Source organism: Oryza sativa, chromosome 12 (assembly GCF_034140825.1).
Source record: "Oryza sativa Japonica Group chromosome 12, ASM3414082v1".
Taxonomy (NCBI): Eukaryota; Viridiplantae; Streptophyta; class Magnoliopsida; order Poales; family Poaceae; genus Oryza; species Oryza sativa.
In genome coordinates this window covers 18,910,622-18,932,172 of record NC_089046.1, presented here as the reverse complement: position 1 = coordinate 18,932,172, position 21,551 = coordinate 18,910,622, and the positions used below count along the sequence as shown (strand labels likewise).

General features: G+C 49.1%; 1 protein-coding gene across 1 annotated transcript in view; it reads right to left on the bottom strand.

Moving 5' to 3' along the window:
- Positions 1-1,618: 1,618 nt before the first annotated feature.
- Positions 1,619-21,551, bottom strand: part of LOC107277384 (protein neprosin) — a 31,412-nt gene continuing 11,479 nt past the window's right edge. The window contains 3 exon segments of the mRNA XM_066306080.1: positions 1,619-1,684; positions 1,686-1,842; positions 16,736-16,740. Of these exon segments, the coding sequence (XP_066162177.1) occupies positions 1,619-1,684; positions 1,686-1,842; positions 16,736-16,740 (228 nt within the window).

Below are 21,551 nucleotides of genomic sequence, written 5' to 3'. Positions count from 1 at the left end.
GTTGTATTAGTTCAAATAATCAAAATACATGTTAACAAGCACCAAGGTGCAGGCTTTCATCGGCAACATAAAATGTCAACAGGAGGTCCAAGGTGAAACTTTGGTAGAAAGAAGTCCAAAACAAAATTTACTTTTTTTAAAAAAAAGAATTGTGCAGGTGTGTAATTAAGTATGCCATTTCTATCTGGCATGACGAAGAGTGCTGTGACAGCTTGGTTCATGCTAACATTGCCTATGTTTAGGTTACCATTTTGTTAGCCAGACTTTGTTGTTTAGAAAAGAGATATGCCACGTAAAGTTAATAATCATGAACCAAACAAGCCTAGGGAGTTCTTAAACTTAAAATGACCATATTTTTCTTCAGGCTCAATGTAGTAACATATGATCCCTTCTTTGTTCTTGCTAAAGCTCTCCCATCATCTATTCAAACCCAGAATATTAAAAAAAATCGTTGGCAATTACGTGTTACACATGTAACCATTGCGGTTGTCTTCAACGAAGTGACTGTAGCCTATTTGAAAACTTATTTTACAAATAAACCCAGAAATTTTATTCCGAGAATAAACCCTTTTCACGGTACTAACATCATTGGCACACCGTGGTTTAACATGATAGCACCAATGCCATTGGCATTGTCATATGTAAATGGGCATGTAGCCTAATGGTTGCAGTGACCTAAGTAGCATCTCAAGGTCCTGAGTTCAAATCTAAATAGGAGTGAATTTCAGATTGGATTATTTGAGCGCTAAGTTCCTTATTTGATAGGCTAAGTTTATAATTTCTAAAAAAAAAGGGTGCATATATCCGATTGAATATAGATGCCGGTGTCGGTGATACGGGTCCGGGGGTATCAAGACTAGAGAGAGGAGACTGCCCCCAGCACCACGTGGCCTTACCCACGAGGGGGGTTAGGCCCGAGACTAGGTGGCGGCCGCCCTCTCGTGTGACCAAGGGGTCGGGCTCCCCCGAACCCCTCCACCGGGAACCATGTGCAACGGGTTAGGTGGTTGCCTTCGAGCGCCCACCTACCCGCATTTATGGTGACCTGAGCAGGCATGACCGGTTGATTGACTGATGGGACCGAGGCGTCAGGCGCACTACCACGCGTGCCAGGCGGCGTGCGCCTGGCCCCGTCCCATCGATCATGATGAGAGATTTTAGCCTCCCGTCACAATCGAGGGTGGCACGTCTGCCTTAATATAATTAAGGCGGATATCGCCGCCTCCCGGTGCAAGTGGGGGGTCTCTGACCGGTGGGTCCTTCACTGTTTCACGTTTGTGGCCTCCAAGCGCAACGACGACGAGCAGTGTGAACATGGACCCAGAAGTCTTTGCCCCTTGACGGCCGCTGACAGGGATGTCCCCCGTGTCAGGCGGCATGATTTGACGGGCCCCATCACGGGGCAATATTCGTGTTGTTCTCCAAGACACGCATTTAATGCAGAGATTGTAATACTTCTCCACTAAGTTATGGTAAGGTTAATCATGAATGAAACAAGCCTAGGGAGTGCTTAACATGACCTCCTCTGTTCTTGCTAAAGCAGTTGGGATATGCAAATAATAAGCCCAAAATATTTCCATGAGAACAACTTATTCTGCCATTAAGACTTGGAAAAATTTTACAACCTTGTACAACCACCAGGACGTCCAAAATGGAATACACCATCTAAATATGGACTAACTTAATTGGTAGCAGTTCTTATTAGTTGACAAGCAATGGATGCCGACAGGCCATGGTGCAGGATCATAGCCCTGAACATTAGCATCAACAAACTTGAGATCTCTGAATGATGCTGAATTTTCTCCAGGCCATTGCCCATTGCCCATTGCAGGACTAGGATTCCTAATACTCCCTCCATCCCTAAATGTTTGACGCCGTTGACTTTTTTAAACATATTTGACCGTTTGTCTTATTCAAAAAATTTAAGTAATTATTAATTCTTTTTCTATCATTTGATTCATTGTTAAATATATTTTTATGTATGCATATAGTTTTACATATTTGTTAACAACCAAATTTGGTAATATCGGCATCGGGAAAGAAGATTAGATCGAAGCGAAGTCGGAGGCGGAGATCGGGTTCGGAAACAGAGCAGGAATCGGCTGGAGTCTAGATCGGCTACGATTAGGATCGGCTAGGTCTGAGTCGGGCTAGGTAAGCCGATGCAGCCGATTCCGGCAATGCGACTTCATGTATGATATCGGGTTGAGTTGAGGCACTTCAAGGTGATTACTGCACAAGGATAGAGTCCTGAGAAGGCAATTTTATCTATTAATTAGGATGTTTTATATAATTTCTTTAGAGATACGCTTGGGCAAAAGTCTGCCGTAAAGACTTATTGTATCTTAGAGTTTGTTAAAGATATTAGTCGTGTCCGTTATAGACATATCTTGTAATTCTCGGGTATAAATAGACCCGAGCCCTATGTAACTTTGAACACACACGTTCAATACAATTTCGGCTCATCACCACCCTTTTTGCTTTAGTTTTATTTCGACGAGTTCTTACTTTCGGGTTGAGCTGCATCGGTTTCGATCTTCAACAAGAGGTAAAACTTGTTATGACAACTTGTGTTCTCGGGATTAGTGCTTCCATCTTTATGATACTCTGATCTCGTTTATGTAATTCGTCGAGCTATCATATATCTTACATAATCTCCGGCAATGCAGCTATCTAATCTACAATCGGCTAACATCTGTCGGTAGAGAGCAGCCGATTAGGTTAGATTTCAACGTTGATTTAGATTATATAAGATATCTACCACTCTATAAAACTTCCAGCAGCTTGATTGTCTAGATATTGTTCTTCTTTTCATACTTAATGCCGTATCAGTTAAGTTTGATATATTAAGTCGTGCTTAGAAAATCAATCTCTAGCCTGCCTTCTGGTTGCCGATTAGGGTAGCATCGGAGTTTCAGCTGATCTTATCTAATTTAACTATATTTACCCTATATACTTTATTGACATGTTAAATCTGCCCTTTATTTTAAGATCTTATTGCATTTAAGTATATTAGGCCTTTGTTTGATATATTCTACCTACTTTAACATCTTAGTATAGAGTGGTATCGGAGTATTAGCCGATACATCCTAGATCTATATGATCGGCTATGCTATGAACATATATAGTCCCATTATTAATATATATTTCGATTTAAGTGATTTATACTGTCTCGGCATGGCGACCGATCTATCCCAATCACTTGATTTAAGTATATATCGATATAAGGAGTATATATTGTTAATATCTACAGCCGATCGAATAGATTTAGTTCCTTCTTATTTATTCATGTCTGCCGATCGATACATATATGACATCGGCTCAAAGATAAATGATATGTCATCGGCCTCTAGCCGATCGACTATCATTTATAGATTTAACCGCGGGTTCTTTGCTTCTATTTCTTGTTGATTACAGGATCAAATCAACTGGCACGCTTATACATTCGAAGGCGAGCTTTGGACCTGCACTGGAGTTAAGCAGATCTCCCAGGCCTCGTGTTTTCTGTCAACACGCTTTTGGCACGCCCGATGGGACCTTTAAGTAGTCAGCTAACAATTCTTCCTCATGGCCGAGAAACAACCACCACCACCATCTAGCCCAGGCTCTGTTAAGGAAAAGATGCTGAAATTGGGATTGACTGATGTCAATGAAGGAAACGTCGTGCCGATCGATCCAGAAAAATTCACACCTGAACAGAAGAAAGAGTTTGAAGCAATGTTGCAGCAAGCACGGGATCAGTTCTTGAACTCATTCATGCAGACCCGCAAGGGGACACTTGTTCAGAAGTACAAAATAAAAGTGGTTGCTGATGATCCTGGGACCAGTTCTTCTAAGGATGGAGATGGGAAACAAGCTCCAGACGGCTCGGCTCAGCCGAGTATCAAAGGTGCTACCGACGGCTCTCTAGGAAATCAAGGCGACAATTCTCAAGGAGTCCATGGAGTACAAGGTGACGGGGTGCATGGAGTTCAAGGTGATGGTGCTCAGGGGCTGCAGGGAGGAAATCTTAATCAGAATAGTGATGTGGCACAGGATTTTTTCAATAACTTCCAAGATCGGGTTGATTACGCGGTGCATCATGCTTTGATCAATTAGTCTGGGGTGTTAGTCAATACCTTATCAAACATGATGAAGTCAATAGCCGATGGTTCAATAGCTGAGCATCAGGCTGCAGGCCCGGTTTATTTGCAAGGTGTCTTCCCAAATTATCGGTATTTGATTACCGATGTTCAGCCATCTATTCAGCCGGTTCCCTCCGTTGCACCAACAACTCAGCCAACGGCGCCGGCATCAACTGCCCTACCTGCTCTATCAGTGATGGCGCCAGGCCAGCCGGCGAACCCTCGGTTGTTAATGAGAGAGCATCCATAGCATAGTGGGCAGGTTGCGAATCGGCTAACCCAAGATCAGGTTGCTGCCATGTTTCTGCCACCTCAACCTGTTGTTGATCCAATACAGCAGCAACCGATTCAGTAGCAGCCGATTCAGCAGACACCCCCAATTCAGCAGGTTGTACAACCAATCCAGCAACAGGTCATGCAACCAGTTCCGCAAACACCACCAAGGCAACAGCCTCTGCAGCCGATTCAGCGAACGCCATTAAGACAGCAAATCGTTCAGCCGATCCAGCACCAGGGTTCAGTAAGCACATCGGCCGGGTTTGCAACGCCTGGTGGTCAGCCTGTACAACAATTTTTAAATCAAGTTGTCCCAGAACACTTGGTTCACCACGTACAGCCAGATGGCACAGTAATGCCTCAAGTTGTTCCTGAGCACTTGGTACGTAATATCCAGCCGAACCTTCATAATTACCAAGGGGGTAACTTGAATTATCAATATCAGCCTCCTTCCCCGCAAGCCCAATATCACCCAGGGGGATTGGCTCAACCTCAGTTTGCATCTCAATACGGTCAGTTCGGACCCATGCAACAACAGTCACAAGGGGCAGCTCAGCAACGACCATGGGCCGATGTGATTGCTGACGTAATGAGGGAACAGTTTGGGCTTAAACCAAAAGAGACTGGGAGCTTGTATCGGCAGCCTTACCCTGAGTGGTTTGAGAGAGAGTTCCTCTTCCCAATCGGTTCAAAGTTCCGGACTTCTCTAAATTTTTGGGACAAGATGGTGTATCGACTTATGAGCACATTGGCCGATTCTTAGCTCAGTGTGGTGAAGCATCGGCTGTAGACGCTCTGAAGGTTAGGTTATTCCGGTTATCTTTGTCTGGATCAGCTTTTACTTGGTTTTCTTCTTTGCCATATGGGTCGATCAATAGTTGGGCCGATTTGGAGAAGCAATATCACAGTTATTTCTACAGTGGGGTTCATGAGATGAAATTATCTGACTTGACAGCGATTAAGCAGCGGCATGATGAACCTGTGCACTAGTATATTCAGAGATTCAGGGAGATGAGGAACAAATGCTTCAGCTTGAGTTTAACCGATGCCCAGTTAGCCGATCTGGCCTTTCAGGGTATGATTGCTCCGATTAGGGAGAAGTTCTCGTCTGAAGACTTTGATAGCTTGTCACATATGATACAGAAAGTAACCTTGCATGAGCATAGGTCTGCGGAAGTTAGGAAAAGCTCTAAGAATGTTAATCATGTTTGTCCGTACATGTATGGGTCGGATGATGATGACGATGATTCTGAAATAGCTGCAGCCGAATGGGTGAGGAGTAAAAAGGTCATACCATGCCAATGGGTAAAAAGTTCTGGAAAAGAGGAGAAGTATGACTTTGATATTACTAAAGCTGACAAGATCTTTGATCTGCTACTCCGAGAGAAGCAAATTCAACTTCCTGCTGGTCATACAATCCCATCGGCTGAGGAATTAGGCAAAAAGAGGTATTGCAAGTGGCATAATTCTGGGTCTCATTCTATTAACGATTGCAAGGTTTTTAGACAGCAAATTCAGGTGGCCATTGAGGGAGGCAAGATTAGGTTTGATGATTCCAAAAAGCCGATGAAGGTCGATGGTAACCCTTTTCCTGTTAATATGGTGCATACAGCTGGCCAAACAGCCAATAGGGTCCGTGCAACGGGTTTTCAGGCGAATTCGGCTATGATTATCGATAAATATCAGAGGAAGTATGACAAGCAGCAGGAGAAGCATCATGAAGAATACGATGATGGTTTTGATACTCATTGGGATTGTGAATTCTTTAGATTCTGCTGGAATGAGAGCATGAGGTTGCCATCTATTGAAAACTGCCCTGGGTGCAGTGATATCATTGAGAGATCAAGCCGATCATATAATAGGAGTAATCGGCTAAGGCAGACAAGAATTTCTGTTCATCAAAGATTTGGTCCAGTGAATCAAGATCATGGCCAAGAGGACAATGTAATCAGGAAGAATCAATGGTGTCATTCTGGTATTTTCATGAAGAATCAGAAGAGAAGGGTTCAAAGATTGAGAAACAGGGAGCGCCTTCAGGAGGTTGAACAAGAAATTAATCATCGGCTGAAGAAAGCAAAGCCAAGGCAGGAGTGGCGTGTTAAGAATCAGGTTACTCTAGCCGATGATGTTGCAGCCGATGAGGCAAAGAGGTTGGCAAAAGGGAAGAGTGTTGTGATGGCACCGGTTAACATGGTCTTTACCCTGCCAGCCGAATTCGGGATCGATCAAGCCGATGTCGACGAGGTGGAAGAGGAATCAGCTAAGTTGGTTCTGTCACCAGAACAGGCAGTGTTCGAGAAACCTGAGGGGACAGAGAATCGGCATCTTAAACCATTGTATATAAACGGCTATGTCAATGGGAAGCCGATGTCTAAAATGATGGTTGATGGTGGGGCCGCGGTAAATTTGATGCCCTATGCTACGTTCAGAAAGTTGGGTAGAAATGCCGAGGATCTCATCAAGACAAATATGGTGCTCAAAGACTTTGGTGGTAATCCATCGGAAACCAAAGGTGTTCTGAATGTGGAGCTGACAGTCGGCAGTAAAACTATTCCTACTACTTTTTTTGTCATCGATGGGAAGGGTTCTTACAGCTTATTGCTTGGAAGGGATTGGATTCATGCTAGTTGTTGCATCCCTTCAACTATGCATCAATGTTTGATTCAATGGCAAGGCGACAAGATAGAGATCGTGCCAGCTGACAGGTCAGTTAATGTTGCCAGTGCCGATTTAGCTCTTTGGGAGATGGATGGCCTTGATTGTTTATCTGGAAAAGTCTGGGATGGAGATTTTCTGAAAGTGTCCGATTCTAATATACAGCCAATTGAAGATGGAGAACCCAAGCTATTATTTTGAGGACATCGTGGAGGGTTCAAATGTCTACACTAAGGATACAGTAGATGATCTCGATGACAAGCAAGGTCAAGGTTTCATGTCGGCCGATGATTTGGAAGAAATAGACATAGGTCCAGACGATCGGCCAAGGCCGACATTTATTAGTAAGAACTTATCTCCAGAGTTTAGAACCAAGCTAATAGAGCTGTTAAGAGAGTTTAGAGATTGCTTCGCTTGGGAGTATTATGAGATGCCTGGACTCAGCCGATTGATTGTTGAACATCGGCTACCTATCAAACTAGGGGTTAGACCACGCCAGCAACCTCCGAGGAGATGTAAAGCCGATATGCTTGAACCTGTCAAAGCTGAGATTAAACGATTGTATGATGCTGGTTTTATTCGTCCTTGCCGATATGCTGAATGGGTTTCTAGTATAGTTCCAGTTATTAAGAAGAATGGCAAGGTCAGGGTGTGCATTGATTTCCGAGATCTGAATAAGGCTACAACGAAGGATGAATACCCAATGCCAATAGCTGATCAGCTGGTTGATGCTACATCAGGGAACAAAATTTTGAGTTTTATGGATGGAAACGCTGGATATAATCAAATCTTTATGGCTGAAGAAGATATCCATAAGACAGCTTTTAGATGCCCTGGTGCAATCGGCTTATTTGAATGGGTTGTCATGACTTTCGGCTTGAAGAGTGCTGGAGCTACATATCAAAGAGCCATGAATTACATATATCATGATTTAATCGGCTGGTTGGTTGAAGTCTACATCGATGATGTGGTTGTTAAGTCTAAAGAAATAGAGGACCATATAGCCGATTTGAGGAAGGTTTTCAAGAGAACCAAAAAATATGGCCTGAAGATGAACCCGACAAAATGTGCTTTTGGTGTATCGGCTGGCCAGTTTTTGGGATTTCTTGTTCATGAAAGGGGGATTGTCACGACCGGAAATAACCCAACGGGCGTTCCTTACGTGCGTGCATTATTCCTTGTCCCAGGAGGCAAGGTACACCAAAAGTTGATACAATTCAGAGTTTAACAAGCGGAAGCGTAATTAATTAATCTATTACATGGGCGGCGAAGGCCCAGCACACAAGAAGACAAACGAAAAACAGCGGAAGACTAGGGCGACGACCATAGGCGCTTGACGGCAGGCACGAGCTAGACACCAAAGCCTTCATCTTCCAGGAACTCCTCTTCTGAGTTTGGGAAAAATTGAGTAAGGCTGAGTACAACCATCGTACTCAACAAGACACACCCACAAGTGCAGAATAAATGCAAGGGAGTACAAGGGGGTTATAGTATAAAGGGTTAGAGTTTGCAGTAAACAGCATTAAAAGACACTTAGTTGCTCAAAGCTATTTTGTAAACACGATTCTAGAGCTATATAATATTATTAATCAAGGCCGTGAACCCACACGAGCCTGCCTTAACCCAAGGCCTACGATGATTCAGACCGAACTGGCAACCCGACCCCGGGTCCCAGCTCGTCCCAAGCCAACCCAGGCCAACCATTCCACATTTTAGTTGTTAAGCAGGTTTTAAGAATTAAAAACACTAACTTGGGTACATTGCTCGGCTTGCCCATAACCGAGGGTGCGGCTATTCGAATAGGTTATACTCTGATCAGAGGTGTACATCTTTACCCACAAGACACATCTTCCTCACGTGTAACCACGTGCCACATACCACCACGGTATACGGACGGAAGACGTGACATAGTTTCCGACCCATCCTAGCCATAGACAAGAGTACCGACCCAACCCCACCTACGGCCGGAACCCCCGGATCAGGTAGGCAGGACTGAGCCCCTAGCAGCAGGACACCGGCCCTGTGCCATGACATCTCGACTACCAGGCCGCAGCTCGTGTAGCCTTCATTTGTCCTAGAGATGTCCATCGACCCCCGACTTCGTCCATCTCCATCCGTGTACTTTTTTTATAACCAGACTGAGCCACAAACTAAGCCTTATCCACTAGACATGTGGAAGTACGGTAGTGCTTTGCAACAGAGGCCCGAAGACCGGTCCTTATATGGCCGATGTGCTACTATCAAAACCATGCACCCCGAGCCCAGCCTAAAACCATTTTGAGGATTTTGAATAGAGGGGGAGGTGTGAATCCAATTCCACAATAATCCAACCATTCCGTAGTGTCCAGGTGATATGAATATCCCAAAGTCTAGAGTTGTAAAACCACATAATGTTGCCTAATTAACCAGCGAAGCATCTGCCTAAAATCATACTAGTGGTACCATGAGTAGAGTGTCCACTAGTTGGGGTTTTGTTTATTCTAGGGTGAACAAGGAAATAATAACAATAGCAATAATAAGGTCATAACAAAGGTAAATAGGCATGGCTAGATAAAACAGTGATAACGCGGGAATTTAAATAAAGCGATAATGCAATAATTTAAATCAAAATAATTTTATAAACTGGGATTCAATATGTTCAAGGATGATGTGACTTGCCTTGCTCGCTTTCCCAAACGTCGGCTTCAACCTCCACGAAGAGCGGATCTTCCGAAGCTGCAGCGTCTACACGACCAATGGAAAAGAAAAGGCTTTTACTCTAATAAACTCCATATAACCAGCAAGAACAAAGCACAAAAATGGGTTCTTGACTTCTTAAGGAAAAATTAGAGACTTGAATGGTCCAATTCTGAGTTCAAATGGCCAAGTTATGGCCATTTGAAGTTTATATGCTCTTTAAATGAATATTTACGAATTTCTTTATTTAAATTTTAATTTTAAAAGGGTTTATTGCGTCAGCCGAGGGGGAGGGGCGCGCGGACCGGGTCCACGGGAGTGGGGCCCACGCGGCAGCCTCACGGTCCACGGTGGACCGGGTGCACCCGGGCTCACACCGGCCGGCGCCGTGGGCCCCACACGTCAGCCGCACCCGAGGGCGCGGGCAGCTGACGGCCGGGCCCCACGCGGCAGCCACTCGGCGCGCCCGAGGGCGGCCACGCCGGCGCGGTCGGCGGGAGGCAGCGCGCCCGCGCCCCGATGGTTGCCGCCGGCGACCGCCGGCGCGGCGGAGCGGCGGCCGAGAGAGGGGAGGGAAGGGGGAAAGGAGGCGACGGTCCACGGCTCACCCCGGGGCGACGGCGGCGACGGAGGAGGCGGCCGGAGCGGAGGGAGGCGGCGGCGCGGCTCGGGTCAACGGGGTCGACGGCGTTCCGGCGGTCGGCGATCGAAACAGAGAGGTGGACGAGGTCGGCGAGGATGCAGCGAACCCGAAGGAGGCGGCACCAAGGTGGGAGGCGGTCCGGGGCGACGACGGCGGCGGACCGGAGCTTGGCGGCGACGGCGGAGAGAGAGAGAGCGACGTCGCGAGCTCGAATCCGGTGAGGAGGAAGGGCGGCGAGAGGCGGAAACGGACGGAGGAGGTGCGGGGAGGGTTTAAATAGGGTTGGAAGGGGGAGAGAGCGGCCGGAGGGGAAGGAGACCGGCGCAGGAGGTCCGGCCGCCATCAATGGCGCCGACGAGATTTGCGGGGGCAAATCCGCCCGTTTGAATACGAGAGAGAGAGGGAAAAATGGGGGGAAAGGGAGAGGGGATCACGGGGAGTGATTTCCCCCACTTTATTGCACGCGGGGACGGCGGGAGGCGGCGGGATTCACGGCGGCGGCGGCGCTAGGGCGTGGAGGAGGCAGCGGGAGCGGCGGGAGAAAGGGGATGACGGGTGGGCCCCACCCGTCAGCGAGGGTGGCGGGCGGGCCCGCCCGTCAGCGGCGCGCGCGCGAGGAGAGGCCGAGTGGGCCGCGGGGAGAGGAGAGAGAGAGGGGGAGGGAGATGGGCCGGGCCAGCCCAAGGGATCTTGGAGGGAAGGGGGACTTTTAGGGTTTTTCTTTTTATAAAATCATTTTAACTTTGTTCATTTCTTAATAATTATTATTTGTGCTCTGAAAATTCCACTAAAATTTATTTACACATTTTAGGCTTTTTAGGAAATTTACAAAAATCCTCTAAGCCTTATTTGACTTTTAACTTTGCACATTTTAATTGTTGAAGGCTTTCACATGGTTTTTAATTATTCTAGGCATAATTTAGAGGGTGTATTTTAGAGTCGTTTTGGGACGCGACAGCTCTGGCAGTGGGAATTCAGCTTCTGTCACAGAGGGCCGATGGACAACCTTCATGACTATCAGGTTTAACCAAGTTTGCAGCAGCCACCATGGTCCACCTGCTCCAACTATTGAGCCGACGGCTATTTTAGCCGATGCATTGTTCAACATTTGGTACAGATAGCCGAGAAGGATTTTGCCCAAAGGAAATTCTTTCTTTGATTCTAAGGCTTTGTTGTCGAAATGACAACTGCATACGTCGAAGGACGTGGTTACTCAACAGAGGTTGGAAGGAAACGAAGTGTATTGAATTTTGAATTTCTTTTTTCGGGATCCCCCTCACTACATGGCCCTAGGGGACTATTTATAGCCCCATTACAGGTTCTTACTACTAGGGTTTATGTTGTACAGGGGAATTTACATGATTACCCTTACGAAAGGGACATTTACAGGGGTACATAATGTTATAGGGGCTCATGGGCCCCTGATGGGCCGTCTGGCGATTGCCGGCCCTGTAGCCCTTAGGCTTGATGGGCCGGAAAGGCTTCCTCGACCCTCGCGGGGGCGAACTTGCCATGGCGAAGTCGTCTTCCTTCGGCAAATAGTCTTCGCCTTGCACCCTTCGCCTGAGACGCCTCTGGCCTGGCAGGGCACTCGTACGACTCTTCGCCTCACGCCGTTCTTGCTCCATAGCCTTCGCCACAGGTTTCGGCAGATTTAGTCGAAGGGCATCATGCCATCTGCCAACAAGCCCCTCACGGGCAAGGGTGAGATTGGAGCTTCGGCCGAGACCGTGCAAACCATGTGGTATGGTATGCGGCGCCCCCTTTCGACTGATGCTCCTGCCGAAACCTACATTATTCCTGCGAATGAAGTTTGTTACTTGTGCGGCTGGTATTATTTTGCCGCGCTTCGCCTCGTGCGATTGGTGGTTATATATTTTCTTTTCCCGGGCCGAACGGAACAGTATTGGGCCTTCCCATCGTGGGCTTTTTACTGTGCCGCTCAGACGGTGGGAATTTACCGTTTCGCCTACCCTTGCGACACGTGGCGCTTTATTACTGGTGAGTAGGCACGGTCGCCCGAGTGAGCTATATATTCCCACCCCTCTTTCCTTTTCACCGGTACACTTGCCATTTTTACCGCTTGCGCTCTCTTCTTCCATTCCTCTCTTCCACAACATTTCTTGACCCCTCAGGTGTTTCGCCCATTCTCTTCCTTCGCCACCGCATACACGCCGTTCGCCATGGCCCCTCGCAAGCCAAACCCAGCTTCGGCAAAAGGACCGGATCCCGGCCGGGTCGATGATGACAGCACCGCCTTTTTGGGGGTTTCTCTCGTGGACGACGTTGAACTGGCAAAGTTGGTTAGCTCTGGGGCGTTGGTTGAGGGGCAGGCTTTCGCCCCGGGGAAAGCCGTGGTGCCGAAGCCTGTCGACAATCGGACGGTGGTGTTCGCCGTCTTTGTTGAGGCGGGGCTACGGTTTCCGTGCAACGTGTTGTTGCCGGAGATCTTTCGCCTTTTCCAGGTGGAGCTTCCGCAGCTGAGCCCGTCGGCACTAGTTCGGATCTCCATCTTTGACTGGGCGTGTCGGACTTCCGGGTTTGAGCCCAGCGCCGAGCTCTTCGGCGCCATATTTTTCGCCACCTTGAACTCGAAGACGGTGATTACCCCGGCTGGAACGAAGAAGACAGTGTTCGGGAGCGTGAACTTTAACGTTCGCCCCGAGCGGTCCAATCTCTGGCCGGTGAACGCTGCCATGTCGAAGTGGGACCGCCATTGGATGGCGAGGTGGTTCTATCACACCATCCCCTTCGCAGCTGGTTCTGACTCGGCAAAAGCCCTCCGGTGCCGGCATAGGGCGATTGCACCGAACCGGAAACCCAAGATCGCCATGGACGGCGCTATGGAGGCGCGGTTCATCCTACTGCGCAAGGTTTGCTCCCGCCTTAGCTGCCGTGACTTGGTGGAGGAGTTCTGTATGCTTTGCATCTTTCCCCTCTCCCAGTCATGGCAAGTCACGGTCGAGCAATGCGAAGAGGCTAACGGTTTGCCGAACTTGGTTCTTCCTGAGGGGACGAACAGTAAGGCCGTTCTTTTGCTATACACTCCTGTGCTTTGTTATTTTGCCTTGTCTGACCTTTAACGCAGCTACACCCTTTACTTTTGCAATGTCAACCCTCGACCAGGCTGAAGCCGAAGCCCGCAGGATGATCGGCGATGTTTCGGTCGTCGAGTATAGCCAGCTGCTAACACGACAAGCGGCTGGGCGGACGAACCGGGTTTACAACGGCGAACTGCCTCCCCGGCGAATCCCCAAAAAGCTGACGACGATGCAGGGCCTTCGCGAAAGCGGATGCGTGGACAAGTGAAGCTTGCCCCCAGGAAGCGAAGGGTTCCTGCTTCGTCGGACTCCGACGCCGACGACGAGGATGATGCCGAAGAATGTGACGGCGAGGGGGAAGGAGAGGAAGAAGAGGAGGTGGAAGCTGTGGCTGATAAGGCCGCGAACGAAGCGATCGAAGACCGCGTCGACACCCCCGGCTACACTCCTACCCCAAGTCCAGGTCACAACGAGACCAGGGTGGAGTCGAACAGCTCCCCCCTTCAACGAAAGGATTTGGAAGGGGCGAAGGCCCTAGTTGCGTTCTCGTCGGGCAAGGCGGCAAAAGGAGGTCTGGTCAAGAAGATCTCAAAAAAGAAGGGACTCGTCGACATCGCTCGCGTTTTTAGCGACGATGAATCTTCTGACGAGACTCCGACTTCACCTGCTGGCCGCAGTTTGGACCTTTCAACTGCTCACCTTGCTCCGCTCGGCGTTGCTAGGGCAGGCGGTAGCGCCGCCGCCGGGGCTTCCGCCTCCGCCGAACGGATCGTGTCGGCTGCGGCGAGAGTTTTCGGGAGCCCTGTGCGCGAGCCAGCTATTTCACCGCTGGTCAAGGCGAAGGGGAAGTGTGTGGCCGCCGAAGCATCTGCCTCGGAGTATTCCCTTGCGGCGCCCCACTTCGTCCCTGGTGACTTCGTGACCCAGGCGGACCTTATTCCCTTTGTGGAGGGAGTAAGCAATCTTGTCTTGCCCGCCGGCACCCCGAGCCTGTTCACCGAACTTAACGAGTTCGACGAGGGGTGTTCCACCATTAAAAGTTTGGCGGTTCGGGTATGCCTTTTTTTCCTTCTTTGTTTTCCTCTTCCCTCTTTTTTTTTACGTTTGGCAATTAACCTTTTATTCTTTTCGCCCGCTCCTATCTTTCATCTAGATTCTTGCGACTCACTGCTCGACGGAGCGAACCGTGCGGGCCCGTTTTGACGGTTTTAAGAGCCGTCTTCGGGCCAAGGATGATGAAATAAGCCGCAAGAACTTGGAGGTGGAGTCCCTGGCCCACACCCTCAAGGAGCCGAAAACTGAAGTCAAACGCCTTCAGTCCGAACTGGACAAGGGGAAAGATGCCTGGGCCGAGGTTGATCGCCTCAAGGCCGAACTGGAGAAGGAGAAGGCCCATTCGGCGGTGCTCATCGATTACTACAACCTTACTGAGCCGAAGATGGAGGCTCTTCGCCAGAAGGCTAGCAGGGTCGAAGCGGGCGCCGCGGAGGAGTCGCAGCGGTTTTTGCGGGAGATGGCGAAGACCACCGAATCCGCGAGAACGGCTTGCCAAACGCTCCGCCTCGCCCTTACCGACATGGGCGCGAAGGTGCGGGGGGTCCTTGCCGAGGATGCCTCAGCCTTTGACTTCTCCGAGTGGACCCAGCAAGCTGGCGGATCGGTTTCGGACTGTGCCACCGCGTACGGCAATTGCTGTGCGCGCGTATCGGCGGCCTTTACCTTAGACCTTTTGCAATAGTTTGGCTGCGAGCACGTTGCCGAATTCCCTACCTATGCGAAGGGGGACTAGGAGATTAGTGCGCAGAACATTTCGCCCGCTCTTCGCGCGTGGCGAAAACAGTTCTGGCAGAATGATGGCCGGTCCGCTGCCAAAGCGCGCCTTCTGGAGCAACTGGCGAAGGCGGAGGCGGCAGATCGGGGCGAAGGAGAGGGTGCCGCAGGCGAAGAGGTTGGAGGCGATGCCCAGGATCACCCAGAGGTGTGAGGCCCTCCGCCCTTTCCTTAGATTTTTGTAGTTTTCCTCCCACTTTTGCATTTGCCTGGAGAGGCGAATGATGTACGTTCGGCAGGCTGCCGCCGAACCTTAAAAAACGCCTTTTTGTACATTTGGAATATATGACACAATCTTAATTGCTTTTTGATGGTCGAGGTCTTTGGCATATTATTATTTCGCTCATCTCGCATTATGCCATACCTCCCCCTCCTTCCGCCTATTCTTACTATGTAAGCTGTGTTTTGCTTTCTCTGCGCTGTCTATCAGGGCGTTCACCGGAAGTTGTGCATTCGGTCCCCTTCCGGGAGCTGGCGAAGTCAAAACGAGAAATTTGTGGCATTGAAGGACCTGCCGAAGGTGCGATGTCCATTTCGTCCTGTTTATCGCGAAATGGAGATAAACGGTCATAGCTATAAGGTTTTCAAGGTTGCCGACTGGCTGCGGGCGCACCCCGGGCGAATCTTAGAAGATTACGACCTTGTTCATTCAAGACGTTTGGAGGATATGGCTCGCTTTTGGCGAAATCATCAGAAGACGAAACGTCAGGAAATGATCTTTCAGCGTCGCAACAGTTTGGTCTGTGTTTCGCCCCCTACTCCTCTTAAGGTTGTGTATGATATTAGTAGTGATGACGAACCTAGTTCGTCTGACCATTCCTTAGGGAGGGATAATGATTACAGGGGCGAAGATGTAATTTACTTGTAAAGTGAGTTGTATCGTGTTGTGAACCTTCTATTCTTCAATTATTTTTTTCGAAGTTAATAAAGAAACGTGCTTTATTTCCTTTTCGCTATTTTTCGCATCGTCACATTTTGTGCTTTTTGTTAGGTCGGAACATGCCGGCCCCTTTGCGCATATTAGCAAAATAGGTGTACTGACTTTTTAGCTTTTCGTCGTTCGTTTTCGACCTGTAGCATTCTGTGTCGAAAGAGACACTTTTGCTTTTATGTTGATCGAATCGTAACGTCGTTTGGCTAGTTATTTTCCGAGACAAGCTGTTGCGGTTTCAACGTTCGGCGAGCGATGCTTCGACCGATTCGTTTCTCCCCCTGGCCTTTTTCGCTGATCAGGCGTTTGCCTTGGGGTTTTTCCACAAATTATCAATCACACGAAAAATGAAAAGAAGGCGGAGGACATAGAGATTTTATACTGGTTCGGGCCTCCATGGTGGATAATAGCCCTACATCTAGTTTTTTTTTCTTTTTTCTCTTTTTCCCCTTTTTTTTTCTTTGCCAAAAGGCTTACATAGTGCCGAAGGGCTTACATGGTGCCGAAGGGCTTACATGACTGTATGTACATTTTTACAAGCTAGCGATTTGGGTGCCACCCATTCTAGGCATAGAAGCGCTTGAAAGAGGCGGCGTTCCAGGAATGGTCGAACTCCTCACCTTCTAGTGTCGCTAGGCGAAAAGATCCCGTCCTGGACTTGTGTTTGATGAGGTACGGTCCTTCCCACTTTGATTCAAGCTTGCCAACAGCTACTGGATTCGCCTTCTTCCTTAAGACAAGATGACCAGGCATCAGCTCTGTGGGTCGAACTTTTTTGTTGTAAGTTGCCGAAGTGCTTGTGGCGTACTTGTGCATGTGCTCGAGCGCTTCGACTCTTACCCCTTCCAAGAGTTCGAGCGATACTTCGCGCCCCTCTTCGCCCCCAGAGAACATCACCCTTGGTGAGTTAGCCCCTAGCTCTGCTGGGGTCATTGCCTCATCGCCATAAAGAAGCATAAACGGGCTAAACTTGGTTGGTCTTGTGGGGGTCGTCCGAAGGGCCCAGAGAACCGATAGCAATTCTTCTGGCCATTTGCCTTTCTTTAGTGCTTCTAGGATCTTGCCATTTGTACGTTCGGCCGCCCCATTTGACTGCGGGTGGGCGACCGACACGAACCTGATTTCCAGGTTAAGCCCTTTGAACATTTCTCTGAACTTATCAGAGTCAAACTGCTTGCCGTTGTCACTAATGAACTCTTTTGGCACTCCGAAACGGCAAACGATGTTTTTCCATACAAACTTCTGTACTGCTGCCGAAGTGATTGCCCCAAGGGGTTCGGCTTCGATCCATCGAGAGAAATATTCCACAGCTACAATTGCGAATTTATACCCGTTTCGTGCCACCGGGAACGGCCCGATGATGTCCAGTCCCCATCTGGCGAAGGGCCATATTGGCGCAATGGGCTGCAGATCATACTGGGGCGTGGCTTGGCTTCGGCCATGGCGCTGGCAACTTTCGCACTTCTTGATTTACTCAACACAGACTTTCAACACAGTGGGCCAATAGACTCCTTGTCTAAATACTTTGGAGGCCACTTTTCTTGCAGCCTGGTGCGCGCCACATAGCCCCTGGTGTATCTCCTTTGCCATTTCTTTGCCTTCGGCAAAAGAGATGCAACGAAGTAAGGGTTGAAGTACCCCGGAGCGGTAAAGTTGACCCGAGACCATCTTATACTTCGTGGCTCTGAGTTGCAAACGCTTCGCTCCTGCTTCGTCTACCGGAAGCCAGCCAGTTTCAAGGTGTTTCACAAATGGGGTTCGCCAGTCATATGTGTCTTCGCCCAATTTCTCCTGGTCGATTGCCATGACTTCCGAGCTGTCCATGGGCACACTTGGAGCATGTAGGACTTCGAAAAAGATGCTAGGCGAATGTGGGCCACCACAAACAGTGGATTTCGCCAAGGTGTCTGCTTCCTCGTTTTGGCCTCTAGGCAAGTGTTCGACCGTTATGCCGGTGAAGCATTTTTCCATGGACCGAACAGCCTCCAGATACCTCTTCATTCCCTCTTCTTTTGCCTCGAAGGATTTGTCAACATGGCCTGCTACCAACTTGGAGTTAATTCGAATTAGCAGGCGCCGGACTCCTAGTGCTTTCGCCTTTCTTAGGCCCAGGAGAACGGCTTCGTATTCTGCTGCATTGTTGGTTGTGTCGAACTGCAGTCTTGCTGCGTACCGAATCGGCACACCATTCGGCGAAAATAGGACTGCCGCAATGCCTACTCCCTTGTGCGACCACGAGCCGTCAGAGCACATCACCCAGAATTGTTCGGCGGGCTCGGGGTCGGGGGCAAGTACCGGTGTCCATTCAGCTACGAAGTCGGCTAGCACTTGAGACTTGATACCAGAGCATGCAACAAAATGTAAGTCGAACGGGGATAGCTCTGCCGCCCACTTGCTGAGCCGGCCAGTAACTTCCTTGCCTCGGAGTATTTCGCCCAAGGGGTACTGTGATGGCACTATGACTTTGTGGGCCTGGAAGTAGTGCTTAAGCTTGCGCGAAGCCACCGGCGAAGTATAATAGCAGTTCGCTTCCTGGGGGGTGGGCTTATCAGAGCTGGCGGGCTTTGCAAGTATTGCTTTAGCTCGTCGAATGCTGCTTGGCACTCTGGTGTCCAATTAAACTTTCCTACGCCCCGGAAGGTCTTGAAGAAGGGCAAACCTCTTTTGGCTGCCTTTGAGAGGAATCGACTGAGTGCCGCAATTTGGCCTGCAAGCTTTCGTACTTCATGTACGCTTGACGGAGGCTTCATTTGCTGGATGGCATCGATTTTCTTGAGATTCTCCTCGATGCCTCTTTCGGAAACAAGGAAACCCAACAACTTGCCCGCGCGGACACCGAAAAAGCACTTCTCCGGATTCAGCCTTATGCCTGCTATGCGCAAGCTGTTGAATGTCTCCTGCAGGTCGATCGCATGGTCGAAAGCCTTGCAGCTTTTTACGACGATGTCGTCGACGTAAGCTTCCACATTCTGCCCCAACTGCTTGCCAAGGACCTTGTACACCAACCTGGCGAAAGTTGCTCCTGCGTTCCTTAAGCCGAAAGGCATTCTGAGGTGACAAAATGTGCCGAATAGAGTGATGAAGGATGTTTTGGGGATGTCGAGCGGGTTCATGTGGATCTGGTGGTAACCGGAATATGCATCTAGGAAACTCATGAGCTCGCATCCAGCTGTTGAATCCATGAGCTGGTCGATTCGTGGCAAGGGGAAGTCGTCTTTTGGACATGCTTTGTTCAGGTCTGTGAAATCGACACACATGCGCCATTTGCCGTTTGACTTCCGCACCAGCACTGGATTCGCCAACCAATCCGGATGGTCAATCTCTTGGATAACCCCTGCCCTGAGCAATTTTTGTACTTCGGCTTTCGCCGCTTCTTGGCGATCGGCAGACATCTTGCGCAACTTTTGTTTTCTTGGCTTAATGTCCGGCTTGACTGCTAGGTGATGCATGATGAGATCCGCCGGGACACCCCCCACCTCGTCAGGGCTCCAGGCGAAGATATCGATGTTCTTTTTAAGCACCTCTAGTATACTCTCAACTTCTTCTTCGCCTATGTCGCCCCCCAGTGATACGGGCTTTGTGGGGTCGGCGTCATCAATTTTGTCACGCCTAGAAATTCACGAACCAGAATTTCTAAGCTGAATGTGTATTAAACCCCTGTCCAGGACCAGCCAGGGTACACAAACGACAATTGTTGACATACAGATCCACGTCTTACAAAAATATAAAAGATTACAAATGCAGCGGAAAAGGTAAAGCGAGCTAAGCCTGAAGCCTTGACTCCTGCAGCGGGCGATTCCATTCCACAGGCAACCCTTGACGGCAGCGACGAAACCAACCTCTTCAAGACCTCTCCAAATGAGAAGAACTTCAACTCTGGTGTGGGGGAAAAGAGCAAGACTGAGTACTACCCACTGTACTCAGCAAGTCATACCGGTAGAGGAGGTATGATGCAGGATATAACCAAAGGAGGCTACGGGGTTCATTTGCATAAAGCAGGCATTTAAAACTAGTAGTTGAAAACAGTAAAACAGTTGTAGTAATTAAGCAATATTAACCAGTCACTGTCCAACGCTACGCCACGTTGCAACAGGCCCAACCAACCACCTGAACTACACCAGTTCATTAAGCTAAACTAGGGGTGAAACTAATCACGGTGAATCTGGTCGACCGCCCATAACCGCGGGCACGGCTATTCGAATAGTTTTACTCTGATCAGAGGTGTACAACTGTACCCACAAGACACAGCCCCACGACACGTTCCCGTGCGCCGACATGCCACCACGACATACCAGAAAGAGGCCGTGACAGGACCCTTCGCATAACCCTCTCTAACCGATCGCACCACACCTTAGGGTTCGCCCCCGTCCCCAGCAGGCAACGGGCAGCCCCCCTTTCGTGCCGCGGTGAATCCGGAAGCCGATCAACCGGACACCCCGGCCGACCCAACTCCATCATGCCCACCCTCGCCTGGGTACGTCGGCTAGAGAAAAGCTACACTACAAGCCCAGCCGTTGCCCACGCTGGCTTGTGGTAAGTACGATAAGTTCTTCCAGGGCATCCCGCGAACCGGTCCTTAATCGCCATGGGCACGTCTAGCAAAACCATGCACCCACAGCCCACCATGAAGTGTATTTTAATTAACCAACACCATTGCGGTGGCACTAATCCAAAACTATTGCCAATAATCAAAGTCTATGCTTTAATGTGATCCCCTTTTGTGCACTAGTTGAACTAAGCATGGCTAAGCATCTCCTAAACCAACATCTAGTCATTTTAATACCCAAGTTATCAATGGCGTAAGGGAAACAACATATAGCTGAGTAATAGGACCCATCCCACATGATATTGTAAAACAATGCAATATTTAATAGAAATGCGGGACATTTGTAAATTGGGTACAATATGATCAATTGCAATGTATGACTTGCCTTGCTCTCGCACTGATGGAACCACAGCAACGTCTTCGAGAAACCACGAATCGACGAAACGGGCGAAATCTACGCGACAAACAAAGCACACAAGCAAGACATGCTATAAGACTACTGAAACAGGAAACAAAACCATTTTTAATGGATTCTATACATTTTTATGAATTTACTGAGACTTGAATGGACTTAATCGGAGCTCGGATGAATTAGTTATGATTTTTAGAAGATTCTCTGTATTTTTACTATTAAAGAAAAGCCTTAATCAATTTATTGCGCAATATTGCCCCAGGGCTGACGTCAGCAAGGGGTGGGGCGGCGCCGGCATGCGGGCCCCATGAGTCAGCGGCTCAAGAGAGAGAGGGAGGGGCGCCGGCACGTGGGCCCCACTGGCAGTGGCACAAGGCGGGAGGGGCGCGGCTCACGGGGAAAGGAGGAAGGCGGCCT